Genomic DNA, 15,093 nt, shown 5'->3' on the forward strand with positions numbered 1-15,093 from the left:
TCTAGTTTAATGTGTTTAAAATTCTCCTCGATATTCTCAATATACGTGTACAATACATTTGGCTGCGTTTGATATTTTATAGATATTTTACAAAATTTGTGGCTGCGTGCATGTAAACTGGTCAAAATTTAAGGTAAGATTTTCATCATACCAAAAATTACTCATCCAGATGAAAATATTTATCAGAATCATGTTTAGTTTTGAATTTGTAACAATTAAGTAGATTTCATTAATTTGAGGTCTGTTTTTTTACAACAATCCTCTCTTGTCGCACTGATGCGACGAAATGTATAGCATACCTGTGTAGCTATCTGTGGAAGTTGGTTAGATCAGAGCTGCAAGCGATGCATGCACCAGATTCCAATAAGAATCGCGATAACAACAAGAAAGAAGAAGAGCTGTCAGCTTGCTGTCATTGAGTCCGCTTGTGTCGATGCACAGATTTGCAATGATTCGCTAATTAGCATTCGTTTTTTAGTGAATCCTATGCCTATCGGTTATATTTTATGAATTTTAAAAAGTTTAACTTCAAGTTGCTGTTTTGGACGTTAACATGGATGCAAGAAATATGGTTAATTGAATGTATCAGCAATCAAATTCCGGATCAATGAACAGCATTGTTTTCGCGGCGTCTCGGTGAGCATACCTCATAGCTTCTGTTTTGGCGATTTTCAATGGCATAAACAAAACGCGCCCAAAGGAATGGATCAATATCCGTACAGCATACCGCCATCCTACCAGTATCCGGAGAGTGTCCCCGATAAGAACGCTCCCAATGTCCAAGATGGGACCGGTATATCAACGCAGAATTCCTATTATCTGAATCCCGGTTCCACCAATACAGGATTTGGTTTTGCTGCTGTGCACCAACAACAACAACAACATCAGCAGCAGCAAATGGTGTCGCAAGTCGCACCACCTGCAGTGCCAGTGCCGGCAAATGGACTGATGTCGCAACTGCAGAGTGGAGTCCCCGTTGGATATGATCCCTACCCGAGTCAGCCTTTCCACAATCAAGTACCGGCACCGCCACCGATAATGACCACAATGGATTCAGCTGTTTCGGCAGTCTCGGCGAACTCGATGGGAATGAATGCGATTTATGGGCAGCAAGATTACACGCGGGAGGCGCTTGTTGGCACTGGTAGTGGTGGAGTTCCCATGGATTATCCCGTAGCGCCGCCGGCGGTTTTATTACCGTCAACAGAACCTGTATCTGAAATTGCGCCAATGCCCCCCATCCATGAGCTCACATCACTGGAATCTTCATTTGGCGCTAATGTTATGACCAGTGGAACGGATGTTCCGGCAAAGGTAGATGATGTTCCGTGTGTTCCGTGTGCCGAATCAACTGAGCAAATTGGTGCGATCCCACAGGAATCAGGTATGCGTTGCAGAATACATATCGAACATGTGTTTAGGATGGTTTTATAGGAGGCATGTTGAATCTAAATTACAGATAAAAGTAATTTAATCAAATATAATCGTTGATGTTAATTACATGATTTCGCATTCTTACAAGACTACTAGCTGACCCGACAAACTTTGTCCCGCGTCATCTAGTAGTCTCAGGTATATTTTGGTTCCAGATATTCGAAAAATAAGAGTAAAATGGATACAACCGTTTAGCATTGCAGTCCGAGAAGGAATTTTCTTTTCATGTTTATCCGTTTTTACAATATAACATCTCATGGCTCGCTATTACATATATGTATCTACATCTCGCTCAAATTGATGTTTGGTATGAAGTTTCCGCGACCGGATTAAATCGCTGCAGTAAACAACTTCAAGAGAAACAACCGGTTAGAAAAAAGTGTAGTAGGCTACAAATATTGCGGCGCGGAAAAAATATCATGTGTATACACATGCCTCACATTTCCATTATAAATTATTCTCTCGTTTCCGTTTTTCGAAATTCATTCTGAGGTGAATGTAATGGGGACGAACTTTCCATTTAACGATCTGTCAAGATGACGCGATCCGGACCACCGCCGACCCGCCGTCGGAAGCGGTGCGCGCAAAACTGGGTTCCATTGAGTGTCCGGTTAGTTTGAAACATAGAATACGACACTTCTGAAATGTCCGACCGAGCTTTTAGCGACTACACTTCTTATGAGTGGTTGTTTCTGTTGCAGTCATTTTCTGCAGCGATGTATTCCGGGAACCGAACCTTCGTACATTCACGTGTTCTTACTAAGCGAACGTTTGTGGGTTCAATCGCAGATCTTTTCATTGATTGATTATCGTTTGACCCTTTAAAATTGGCTTTTACTATAAAATTTTTCTAGTACTTCTACCAAAACTCGTCATTATAATTGAAAATTATATTCAGACACCATTAACGTTCAGGTTTCTTCAATCACTTTCAAATAACATATTTCTCCGTAACATGGACAACCGTCGTGAGAATAGTTCAAAAAAGGAAGTTTTCGAATTTTTTGTTGAATAACTATCGCAAATTAGAGTGGAATGAACTTTTGATTATGTAAATATGTTCTCTAATAATGAACTTACGAGTTGAATACTTGAAATTGTTAATTTTTTTACTGAACTGCGATTAAATGAAAGTTGACCCAATCTCACCCCTTAGAAGAGATGACAGTGTAATGTATTTTTTTTAAGAATTATGTTTAGAAATCAATTTCTCAATAAGTTTAGGATAATTTGACAACCTGCAAGTGTCTTGAATGATTATTTGAGTTACGAAAATTATATTTCATTATATTTAAAGATTTTTTTTAATGATTTGTTTTACCGTGATTCTGATTCCTGGAGGGATATCAAACTTCTTTCGTCGCTTTCGTGTGCCGCCCTCATCAACTATCCCTCTTTTCGAATTGAGGATTTCTCTGTTCTCAATTCTATCTGGTGAACTTGGAACTTGTGATATGCCTTTTAGTAGCGGCTTCACAGTAATCAGATAAATGACGGATTAAAGTAAACTTGTTACTTGGAATAAATGTTTGATAAAGAAAATATGATAGAATGAAGAAAGCCCTAATTCGGACAATTCGTTTCACGAATTTTGCTCTTATCAACACATTCGGCGATCCATTTTTATTTTTATAGATAGAAGACGACATAGGAGTGCGTTGCATCACAATAAAATCCATTTCCTCTTTCGAACGAAGATGAATTTCGTGCGTTTTGACGTAGGACTACGTCTTTCATTTCTATACCGGGGTGTAAAATGAAAGTTTCGAAAACGAAAGCGTTACGCTGGAAACCGAGATTTTGAGCGTTAATAGCTCCTAAACAACTGAACGAAATGGTATGATAAACACTTCATTCGAAAGATAAAATGTCTACGCGTTCTATACTTGTTAGTTTTTGATCCAAAAACTTGTTTCAATAGTCTTAAAATTGCTTTCAAAACAGGCTATTGAAATCACCAATCGGTATATAAGCGAGCGCCGCTCGTAAACCCACTTAGTTATAATTGAACAGCGATTGGAGCATGGTGTCGCTGTTGTGGTGAAGCTCTTCGTTTATCATGAAAGCGCGGATGAACGGTGTCACCAAGAGCCTGTTTGTGCACCTTAGGCCAAAAGGGAATCCATCAGGAGGAGAGTGATGCCACAAATGGTTCCCCGGGAAGATCTCGAAGCAGCCGCTACACACACACACATACACGCGCGAAATTCTTTCCGTTTGGATGCCATTCAGCATCGAAAAAGATCCGGAAAATAATCTGCCAGTTCCTCTGGGAATTTAAAAATACATTCATGTGAAAGAGTTTATTTTAATGTTTTCTATCCATGTAACACTGTGACCAAATACATTTGGTTTTGTGATTTTTCAATCAATCGCAATTAACAGGATAGCTTCTGAAGATTATTCTTCCCCATCAGTAGGATATTTCCGTATCCAATATTGTATGCGCTCGCAATCGATTATTGCTCAGTCGCCGAAAGTTCCGAGCTCAGAGAGTTCATTCCCCTCTAGTTTGCCTTCCAAATTGCCATCATAAACCACGCCTTCTCTCGATTCAATCACGCACAAAAGCATACTTAAGCGAAATTCTGGTGGTGAGACGCATTCATTTTTCGTGAGGACATCGACAAGACAACATTGTTGCTGAGGGTTCTGGACAGCGAAGGATCGTGATCTGCCCTGAAACGCAAGCAGTTTGTTTGAAACTGTGATGGAGCACAGAGAAGCCGATCCTTCAGGAGAAGGGAAGGTGACCATCGAAGCAGCCGCTACACACACACACATACACGCACGGAATTCTTTCCTTTTGGATGCCTTTCAGCATCGAGAAAGATCCGGAAAATAATCTGCCAGTTCCTCTGGGAATTTAAAATTACATTCATGTGAAAGAGTTTATTTTAATGTTTTCTATCCATGTAACACTGTGACCAAATACATTTGGTTTTGTGATTTTTCAATCAATCGCAATTAACAGGATAGCTTCTGAAGATTATTCTTCCCCATCAGTAGGATTTTTCCGTATCCAATATTGGATGCATAAAACTTTGTGCTTCCAACGTAACGCTCTCGTTTTCGAAGTCCCCCAAATATTCATTCATTCAGAATGAATTCAGATTCAACTTCAAACAAATGATCTCTAAATCAACGATAGTCCTACGTCACCCTTGCGGTTATACCATAAATATAACCCACTTCCTGTTTTTTCACCTGAAAACCATTTCCACTTTCGGGCGAAGATCAATTTCGTTAGCGCAAACGTCCAATTGAATAACAACGCTAGTCACGATGTATTTTGGAACATATGGAAATTCAATTACCCATTTTCCTTTAGAGTTTTCCAAATGTTTCCTTAGAGGCAGGTGTAACGAATAGAAACACCAGGAGAGTTTCTATTCGTTACAGGAGGGAAGGAGTGTCGAACCATATTTTCTTGCCCCCTGCAACCTCGAAATAACACATTTGGTTCCATTTGCTTTAATAGCTCTCGAGTTATGCAAAAATTTTGTATGGCAGCCCCACTTTAGAAAGGGGCATTTCTTGCCCATGGATTCTAAAAACTATGAAAGATAGAAAGTTTATGTCTTCGACAAAGATTCATATTTTAATAAGATCAAAAACTTTGTTGATTACGCTATATCGCTAACTTGATTTTAAGCAAAATTAGGATTAGCTGTGATTTTTTTCAAAAAAAACAAGAAAGTAGAAGGGTCTGAGCCTAGGGGCACGGACGGAAGTTTGGCGTAGGACTGTTATAATTTAGAACAGTTGTTTTTTTTTTTTTTTTGATGTATGTCTTTTCGTTGTTCAGAAATCTGTTAATTTAACTCTTTTGATACTCCAAATCGTAGCCCTGAAAAGGATCGCTTGTTATAGTACGCATAACCGTCAAACGGTTTGTAACGAACAAAAAAAAGAAAATAAGCTTCTGGCAGGAAGTTCAACTGTCCAAATGAAAATGATTAATGAATATTAGTGAGTTATTGAGAATTATGAATATGAGCCATGAAGATTATTAATATTTCGTTTCGTTTCATTTTTATGATGTGATGTAATGCGGTTTCAATAAGTCCTCTCATGATAATCGCTGCCATCCTCCTAGTATTGATATAATTTTTCGCTGTACAATTGCCCATGTTGCCGCAGCCCGAAAGACGCTCGCTTAAGATGTTCGTCACCCCGTCATGTACAGAAGTCATTCGCTAACTGGATTATTTTCAACTGTACTTATCTATAACATGGCGTACGTTAACTTGGCTGGCAAGCAGTTATGTATCAATAATAGATGTCATCTAACGAACGATCACTGTATGGGTGACACTTTCCTCGTTGCTTCGATGAAATCTTGTATGAAATTTAAGTGATGCATGAAATCTTGCATTTGATTCGAAAAGGTCTTCTTAATTTATTTGATAGAACGAATTATTGCACAACGTTTGAACATCATTGAGCAGGTTGAAAAATATGGACGGAAGGGGTCTGAAGCTGCAAAATATTTCAGTATTGCACAAAGTACGGTATCAGCACTATTCAAGCTAAAGAAAAATGGAATCTTACTTTACGAAAAAAATCCAAAGAAAATAAAAGGGTATTCATTCTGGAATTATGTGTAATGGTAAGGTATCATACTTATATCTATTTCTTCTCAAAGGTGGTCATGTTCGTTGATAACTGTACAGTGCACCCAAAATCTCTCCGACCAAAACTCAAATCGACAAGTTTACAATTTTTCCACAAATCTTTACTTCCGTAGCTCAGCAGCTGGACTTCGACATAATCAAGAACCTGAATTATTACTATCTCCATTTTCGATTAATTAGTTCGAAGTTCGAAGACTGCAAGAAATGGAGGATGTTTGTCCTTTTTAACCTTCATGTTATTCAGCATTCTTCTGTATTTAAATGCACTCTAGGACCCTTCAGATATACCGGTATTGGATGCAGTTGAAATACTTTCACCCTCTAAAATCTAAAATAAAATAAGGTTAATTCTGATACTATTTAAAATTGCTTCAAGAAAGCCGAATTTTCTTTCAATGATGATGGTGATATTCCGCTGACATAATTATTGCTTCGTGAGCTTGCTTATGTCGACAATACAGTACCGTTCGATTGCTCAACATATTTTTATGGTTAGTGCGAAAAGGACCAAAATGTGATTTGCTGTGATCTGATGCCAGATACCGATATATTGGAAAGTATTGAAAGAGCTGAGAAAAATGCTGAAGATAGTAGTCCTATCGAGTTGGAGAATACTGATGATTGATGATTGTGTCGAAATGACACCTACGAACGTTAAATCAAACCTGAAGAATATGTCCGGAATATTGAATTCAACTGAAAATGTTTCTGTTAAACTATTTGGATATCTCTTGGTAATTGAACAGTTCTTGAGTGATCGTTACAATTTAGTTTGAATGGCATACTTAATCAATATTTTCTTTGCTAAACATATGCAGGTTGGACTCGATTATATATGATTCGATTATTTAAAATTTTGGATTCGATTATATACAGTTTGAAAAAAAAGTTTTTTTTTTATAACTCAAATATCACTTGTTTTAACAAAAAATGTAACATTTCAACGTTTAAGTGAAATTTAAGTGGCATTTATAAGTACAGTGGATTAAAAATCGCGATTTTTTAAGATTTTGATTGAATTTTCATCAGGAATTATTTATATCGATATTCCAGCGAAATTAAGAGAGATAGAAGTTGGGTGTCAAAGGACAAATTGTAGAGTGGTTAGAGAGCTTCAACTTGATTGATAGTTAAATTCTTTCAAATATAATAAATTTTCTCATCTTTTAAATGAAAGCAACAGAATCGGCTTACGTAGCGTACTTTTCAATGTAGAGCCAGTTTGAGGCAACAAAGTCCGAAACAAAAAAAAAATCTATAACTCTGTCATTGTTGAAATTCAAACACATGCGTAGAAGGATTTTTTCGTGAAATATAACCATCTATCACTTCCTGAGAGATCCTGAAAAAAATATTTTATGTGTGAGAAAGGTGTTTCCTGACTTCAAGGGTATGAATCGAAAATTCAAATTAACACCATAATTGGGACACTTACCCTGACATATGACAATTTATGACTTAAAAAAAATGAAAAAAATGTTCTGTGTCTCGATACCTCCCTAACTCGATGGTCCCTTTGGATATCGGGACAGTTGACTGTACATGAATTAACTTCGAATTCGCTCGCGAAATATGCTTCTTTTATTCGTTAAACTTGTGTTACAACCACTGTTGATGTTTCAGGCCGTCTAATAGTATATATTAAAACATATCGTAAGAACGGTTCTGCGTAATATGCATTTGAAAACTCTTAATTTTTCATTAAATTTATCGTAGAAGGACCTCCCAATAAAGACGTAGTCCTACTTCAAATTTGATCTTACTCGTTGTTTTGTTTCCCTTTCCAGATTCAATCCTCCCTCCGAAGGAACCAGATCGATCTGTTCCAGAAACACCTTCCGCTCCAGTCGCCACCGATTCGCTCCCAAATGACAGCACCTGTGCACAGGAGCAAATACCTGTGGTGGTTAATTCCACCGAACAAACCTCCGATGAGAAACCCGTCGAACCGTTTACCGAACAGTTAGCCAGTAGTTTGCATCCCGATCACGCGGAAGAACCACCCCAGGAAGGCGTTAGCGAAAGCCCGAAACAAAGCGGCAGCGAAACGGCTACTCACAGAGCACCAAACGCCCCCATAGACGACACGGGTGGACAGACAACGAAGAAAAAACGTCGACGGATAGTGCAGCTGAATGACGACGATAGCGACGACGAAGATGATTGCGATCGGATGGAATTGTTACGTTCGCCGGAACCAGCTGCGGTGGTTGACGATGTTGGCGCAGTTCCAACACATCCCCCGGAGTCGCACGACGTTAAGGACAAGCTAGATGAGGCGGGAGACGGTGGAAGCTGCAGTGAGAACGAAAACGAAAGGCGCCCGAATTCGAGTTGTTCTGGCAATAACGCAAGCTCGATTTTTCAGAATGTGGTCATGATTCCGGCCGGTGAGTCGGAAGCGCACAAAAGAAAGAAAATTCGTGTACTGGATAGTGACGATGACGAGGAGGAACAAAGGGTGGCGGACAGTGTGGACGATATCGGGCTGACCGGCGATGGAGATGAGCTGAACGCGGGAGGTTTGCTCATGGATGAGAATGCCGAAGATGGGGACTACGGGGCAATGGAAGGCATCGAAATGGACAAGATGGAACAGATCGTTACAATGGATGCTCCGATTTTTGACCCTACCAACATGCCGAACGATGACGAGGACGATTCTGAATCTGATGCTGACAATAAGAGCAAAAGTGAAAGCGATCAAGAGCATCATAGCGATAACGAGGGTGAACCGGATGAGGAGCTTGGTGAAGAAGAGGAAATTGTTGAGGATGGTGTTGAAATGATAGCGGCTGAGAATGAAGAAGGAGAAGCAATCGGTATAGCGACTGACGACGAGGAAGAACTTGAAGAAGATAATGAACAGCAACAGTCAGGATCAGAGGGGGAAGAATCTGACCGGGGGAGTGATCGGGAACAGCATGCTTCTGATAAGTCGGATGCGTCCGACAATGAACAAGAAAGCGAATCCGAGCGAGAGAAAGAAAATGACCAGAATGACTCGAGGTCAACGGCTTCTCCCGTTGAGCAGGAGAAGGAGAGTCAGAAACCGGTGTCTGATCAACAGAAGGAAAATGATACAGCAAAAGCCGGCAGCGAAGATGACGTTGTGTGTCAGAACGATTTAGAACTGAACACGATATCGCTTCTAACGGATGAGGAAGATAATTGTACCGCTACTTTACCACCTCCAAAGAAAGAGCTTCCTGTTGTGAGGATAGTGAACATCAAAAAGGAATTGCTGGATGACCGAAACTACAAAAGAGATTCCATTACAGCTACATCCTATCAACAACAGCATTATCTAAAACAGCAACAGCTAGCGCAACGGAGGCAGGAGAAAAAGAAAAAAAGAAAGAAAGAAAGATCCTTCGATAACGACGAGTACGTCTAACAAATTACATTCAAAATCCGTGTGATTTTAAAGCTCAAATTTTTGACATCTTTTCAGTCCATTCGGCGCGTGGTCCACTTCATCCAGTGAGGAAGAATTCATTCCAAACGACATCTACTTCGGTACACCGGATCGGGTGTTCACCGTGAGCACCAAGATCCGTTGCCAGCGGCAGAAAATCATGAACGAACGCTACTCCAAGCACGGTAGAAGCGCTAAGTCTGGCAAACGAAGATACTCGGATGAATCCGACGCAGAGGAACGACGGAAGCGGAAACAAAAGCTGGAACAAGTCGCCCGACTTAATCTTCCCTCCTACCAGCAGCAGCAGTTGCAAAATCTCATCAAAAGGAAAAAGAAAAGGAAGCATGATAGGTTCTACGATAAGTCGCAGGACATCCCGAACGATATCTACTTCGGGAATGTGAACGGTATGTTTTTGTTTTTTTTTCTTTATTAACCCATTCCATTTGCATTCGCTGCTTGGCTGTTGAGCTGAGCAGACCAGTTTTATTTTATCCTCTCGAGTCTTTGGCATGCTCGTTCGTTGAGATGTCTTAGGTTCTGACACTCTATTAAGGCGTGATGTGACATAAGGAAAGGGAGTAGTCGAGATCGTTACGTTACAAAATTCAATTTTTATTCCTAAATAAATTTACGTGCCCCTAAAGAGGTGTGTTCCCTGAGCCAGGATGATAAAGCACGTATTGTAATGTGCTTAACAACAGACAGTCGAATATTGCGTTAATCTACCGGATCATGATTTTGTCTTGGCTGCTAAACATAAGTAGGCTGACCAAACGTACCGTTTTTAACGGGACAGTACCGTTTTTTAGACCCTTTTCGATTGTCTCCCTTTTAATCAATTTGTACCGTATTTTGAGTATAAAGAAAAATATTTATTTCTTTGTCATTAATTTCAACGGAACATACTACAAAAATTCAACTTTTCTTCTGTTATGAGTTCTATCTATGATTTTTCGTGGGCTTCGGCACAATACTGGACGCCCTAGAGTTTGAACCCTTTATGGCCTAATGTAAAGGGATACATCATTTTGAGTTTTTGAAAAATCTGTTTTTAGGGCATTTTTTTCTAGAAGCATGACATTAAAAAACTGAAAAGGGTACCAGCCATATGTTTTACCAATGCATTGCCTCAAAAATATCCAAAATCAGTCGAGTATTACGCCTAAAACGGTGATTTTTCGAAATCATCTCAGCGTGATTTTTCTGATGGAAAAATGGAAAGCAAAGCCGGCATTGACTGCATTGTATATGCATATCAAAATCACCCTAGAATCCAAAAATACCCAAATAACATTTCAGTTTCGTCAGAAAAAAAAGCTTTTTCGTGTGCTGAAGAGTGAAAAGAATAAATAAAAGCACCTTTTTCATAAGCCTTCAAAATGTTGGTATGTATGGGAGCAGGCATTACTTTCTCTCAGACTGAAATTCACACTTCACTTCAAATCACACACATTATAACATGAACTTGGAAAGTTGTCCCTTGGGACAGTAAATTACATTAAATTGAAAGAGTTTATTTTAATGTTTTCTGTTCATATAATAATGCGACCAAATACATTTTGTTTTGTGATTTTTCAATCAAGTGCAATTAGCAGGAAAGCTTCTGAAGATTATTCTTCCTCATCAGTAGAATATTTTCGTATCCAATATTGGATGCATAAAATTTGAAAATGGAAAATGTTTCGCATCGCGAAAATCATATAGTTTCCATCGATTATTACTCAGTCGCGGAAAGTTTCAAACTCAGAGAGTTCATTCGCCTCTAGTTTGCCTTCCAAATTGCCATAATAAACCACAACTTCTCTCGATTCAATCAAGGACGAAAAGCATGGTGGTGAAACGCATTCATTCTTCGTGAGGACACCGACTAGGCAACACCGTTGCTGGGCGAGCTGGACGGCGGTGGATCGAGTAGCTTTCTCAAGGCAATGGAGGTGAACGAGTAGGAAATTTTCCCAAGAGTCTTTTTGAAAACTAGAGACGAATGAACTGAAAAGTTTAAAGTTTCTTCAATTCAATAAAGAAGAAGAAGAAGAAGAAACGCATTCAGTATGTTTCGAACTGTGAGGGAGCGCAGAAGAATCGATCCATCAGGAGGAAAAGAGAAGGCGACCAAGAGAGTACCAGCATCGAAAATTGGTTCCGTTTGATGCATCGGAGCAGTCGCCACATACATACACGCGCACAACTCTTTTCGTTTGGTGGTTATCGAGTTAACCACATGCGGGCATCGAGCATCGAGAAGAATCCGGAAAGATGTTGTTGTTGAAAAAAATCTGCCAGTTTCCCTTGGAATTGAAAATTACATTAAAAAAACCTCGACCATGGTTACATTACAATTGCTCAAAAGTAATTGATACTCCTCCACAATCTCCCGGCTTTAATCTCAGTTGAAAACTATGGAAGTTATCTATGTAGGAAATTTAGAAACTATCAACTTTCTAAAAATAACGATTTTAAAAACCACTTGATCTGAACATGGATGAATATTCCTCCCGAATACACTCGAAGATAACGGCTAAAGAAAGCTAAAGGTAGTTGCCATGAACAAGAGATACGATTCTAATGATGGAATTCTGAAATTGATCAACGCCTTCGAAATCGAGATTTCAACCAGCGTACGAATATGAGTTTGAATCAATTTTCAATATTCGCACATACATTCCCCAGTATTTGACAATGTAGAAGATAGGTCAGAACCTCATCTATCGGATTGTATAGCAAACTTAAATTGGAACTTTTTTGCAGTTGAGTTATTAACTAAATAAACGGTTGATGAAGAGAAATCGATCAAGTCACTTACACCCCTTGCATTCTGAGTCCCTCATATAAATTCCAGCCAATATCGTTCGTCGACCTGTCGTTCGCCATTTTTGTTGTTTACCTCAGTAAAGTGGCTAAGAGCATTGATGTCAAATTTTAACTATGAGATTTGATAATACAAACATTATTATGTAAAAACCACATGCATAATGAAATATTGTTGTTTTCGCATCACGGAAGATTCAATAAAAAATTGTATGGAAAAAATTAAATAAACCCATCGCGATCTAATCGCTATTCTTCCCCTAGTGCCCCTTCACATACTATATGCCTTCGGCAGCAGCTCATCGGATGACGAGCTATTCGACCGCAACAGAGCGAACACCTCGTGGAGGCCTTCGCAATCCAGTGCCGGCAAAACTGGACGGTATCATTCGAGTAGTCGACCTACCAAAAGTACATCTTCCTCCAGTTACAGGTATTTTTTCGTTGTCAACTACCACCAGACAGAATGATGTTCACCCCTTTTCTTCCGCGCAGATCATCGGTAAGTCCCAGTAACGATCGGTCAGTGCAAGCAATGAAGGAATATCTCAAAATCGCCGGCTTTAAGAACGTAAAATTTCACAAACTTTGGGAGGGCTGCAAATCGAACCAGGAACGGGCGAACGCGATCCTGCGGCTGATGCAGGAAAAGGGTTTGGAGGGGGAGCCTACGATTGCCAAATGTCGCGAGCTACGCAAGCAGCTCCAAATGGAACGGGAAGCGAAAGTGCTCGACACGAGCCTCATCATCGACTCAGGCGAAGGTAATGGCCCAATGTTTGTTGGAAGTTTTACAATTGATCATCAAACTGAGATATTTTTGTTTTGTAGGACGGACCACCCGGAGGAGTGTCAAGCACACGCCGAACTGTGGGTCGGAAGATCCATCCGATCCGTATGCACCTTCCACTTCGGGAACTTCCCAGGCGCCTGTCGTTCCACCGGAAAGCTTAGAGACGTTGAATCGCATCAGAAATGTGATCGATCCGGACTCGGACGGGGAGTAATTCAATTGTACATAGTCATCTAACGTTGGCCATACATATTTTGTTCTAGGTTTATATAAGATGAGAGTTCAATTTATTTTATTTTTATCTTCGTATTTTGAACAAAAGTTCAATTATCATTATACACTTTGCTGAAACACAGATCATAGTCCCACGTTTTCTTAAAGAGAACTTAGTGATGGAAGAACTCATGCTTTTTTGACAAAAAAAAACAAACAATTCACTAGGCCATGCATTCATGTGCAAAAAATGTGAAATAAAATAGCTATTAAGGGAAAAGGTGACTACGGAATGATGTCACTCTTGCTAGACTAATAGTATTTGAGGACAAATTAAAAATTATTGTTCTGTACAATATACATATATGACTAGGGATGTCCAACTGTGAAATCGTGAATAAAGTTTGGCTTTTTTAAATAACAATTTTATGACAGTTGTTTTAGTCGTGCGAGGCTTCTTCTGATACGCGGGATTTTATTTCTTTCCAATTACCAGTTCAATGCTGGCTGTAAACTACACATCAGCTGAGAAACAACTATTCTTAGTTCTTAATATCAATAAGAATATGGATATGTACTGGAAACAACATCACGACCAGGGTTGCCAACAATATTTTTCAAAAGACTGGAAAATTACTCGTAAAAAAACTGGATCCTGTAAAACCGTTTTATTTTAAGAAAATCGGTGTTGATTTACCTAAAATGATTTTTTTTATTCATTCAAATGGATGAGAAATAGAATTTTCTTCAATGATTCGTTTAGTATTTAGATGGAGTTCATAAAATAAAGAAAATAAATCATTAAATAATCATATCATTGGAGCAGATAAAAATGGCGTTTCCCACCACTCGAACATTACAGTAAAAACTGTTTTTGTGTGACGCAATATTTTGGTTTGGAGTTCTTAGAAAGTTAAGATATCTGACGTATAAAATTTCAAACGCTGAGTGGATTCAGTATCAAAAATGGAAATCATTTGAATATCGAACAAAACTGTTTTATTTAATAAAATTCAACTTCAACTACCATTTTCATGGTTTATTAACACTTTCGTGTACTGCCGTTCTACGCATAATTGTCCCACGATTCATAAGGATTGCATAGAACATAGTACAGATATGCGTAGAACGGCAGTGTATCGGATTTAGTATCACTGAGTATGGTACTGGAAAAAGCACTCCGAAGGGCGCAAACCCACATCACACTTTAAGCAAATGTACGTCGTACATCGGTTGCAATACGCACACCTTCGTTGGGTACCGGTTGGATTCGTATTAATGAAATGATTTATTCCGTCAAACCTAACTTCCGATGACTTCGAGTGCTTAGGATTGATCTGCATGAACTCGATCCTTGCTGAATTTATGTCACTCATCCGAATTTAAGGTCATTTATTCACAGTGTCTGGCTCTCCGCTTCTTGTTGCTGCCCGAGGAGCATTCTTGTGATTGGCCTCGTTCATTGTTGCTCTCGACATTCACTTGTTTGCCAAAACCGGAAGGGCCGTCCTCCGAGTCACTATCTCCAGCATCCACATCGCTGTCTCCACCGCTTGGGGGCACGATTAGAGATGGGCAAACCGTTCACGAACGGTACGAAAGAACAAGTTCACCGAAAAGAGTGAACGAGCGGTCATTCTTTTTTAAGGAAAGGTAGTTCTCCCCACGAACTGATTGCGAGCGAACGGTTTGTGAACGAACTGATTCCGTAAGAACGGTTTGCGAGTGAACTGATTGAGAGTGAACCGTTTGCGAATGAACTGTATGGGAAAGAACTGATTGAG

The 15,093-nt window shown here is 39.4% G+C and overlaps 1 protein-coding gene across 1 annotated transcript; it reads left to right on the forward strand.

Moving 5' to 3' along the window:
- The first annotated feature begins 411 nt into the window (after positions 1-411).
- On the forward strand, positions 412-13,738 carry LOC129778500 (uncharacterized). The gene is made up of 7 exons (XM_055785426.1): positions 412-636; positions 701-1,384; positions 7,859-9,458; positions 9,526-9,899; positions 12,568-12,736; positions 12,799-13,067; positions 13,135-13,738. Exons 2-7 carry the CDS (start codon positions 703-705, stop codon positions 13,308-13,310), a joined length of 3,270 nt encoding a protein of 1,089 aa, XP_055641401.1. The 5' UTR covers positions 412-636; positions 701-702; the 3' UTR covers positions 13,311-13,738.
- The last annotated feature ends 1,355 nt before the right edge of the window (positions 13,739-15,093 follow it).

This window comes from Toxorhynchites rutilus, chromosome 3 (assembly GCF_029784135.1).
Source record: "Toxorhynchites rutilus septentrionalis strain SRP chromosome 3, ASM2978413v1, whole genome shotgun sequence".
NCBI lineage: Eukaryota > Metazoa > Arthropoda > Insecta > Diptera > Culicidae > Toxorhynchites > Toxorhynchites rutilus.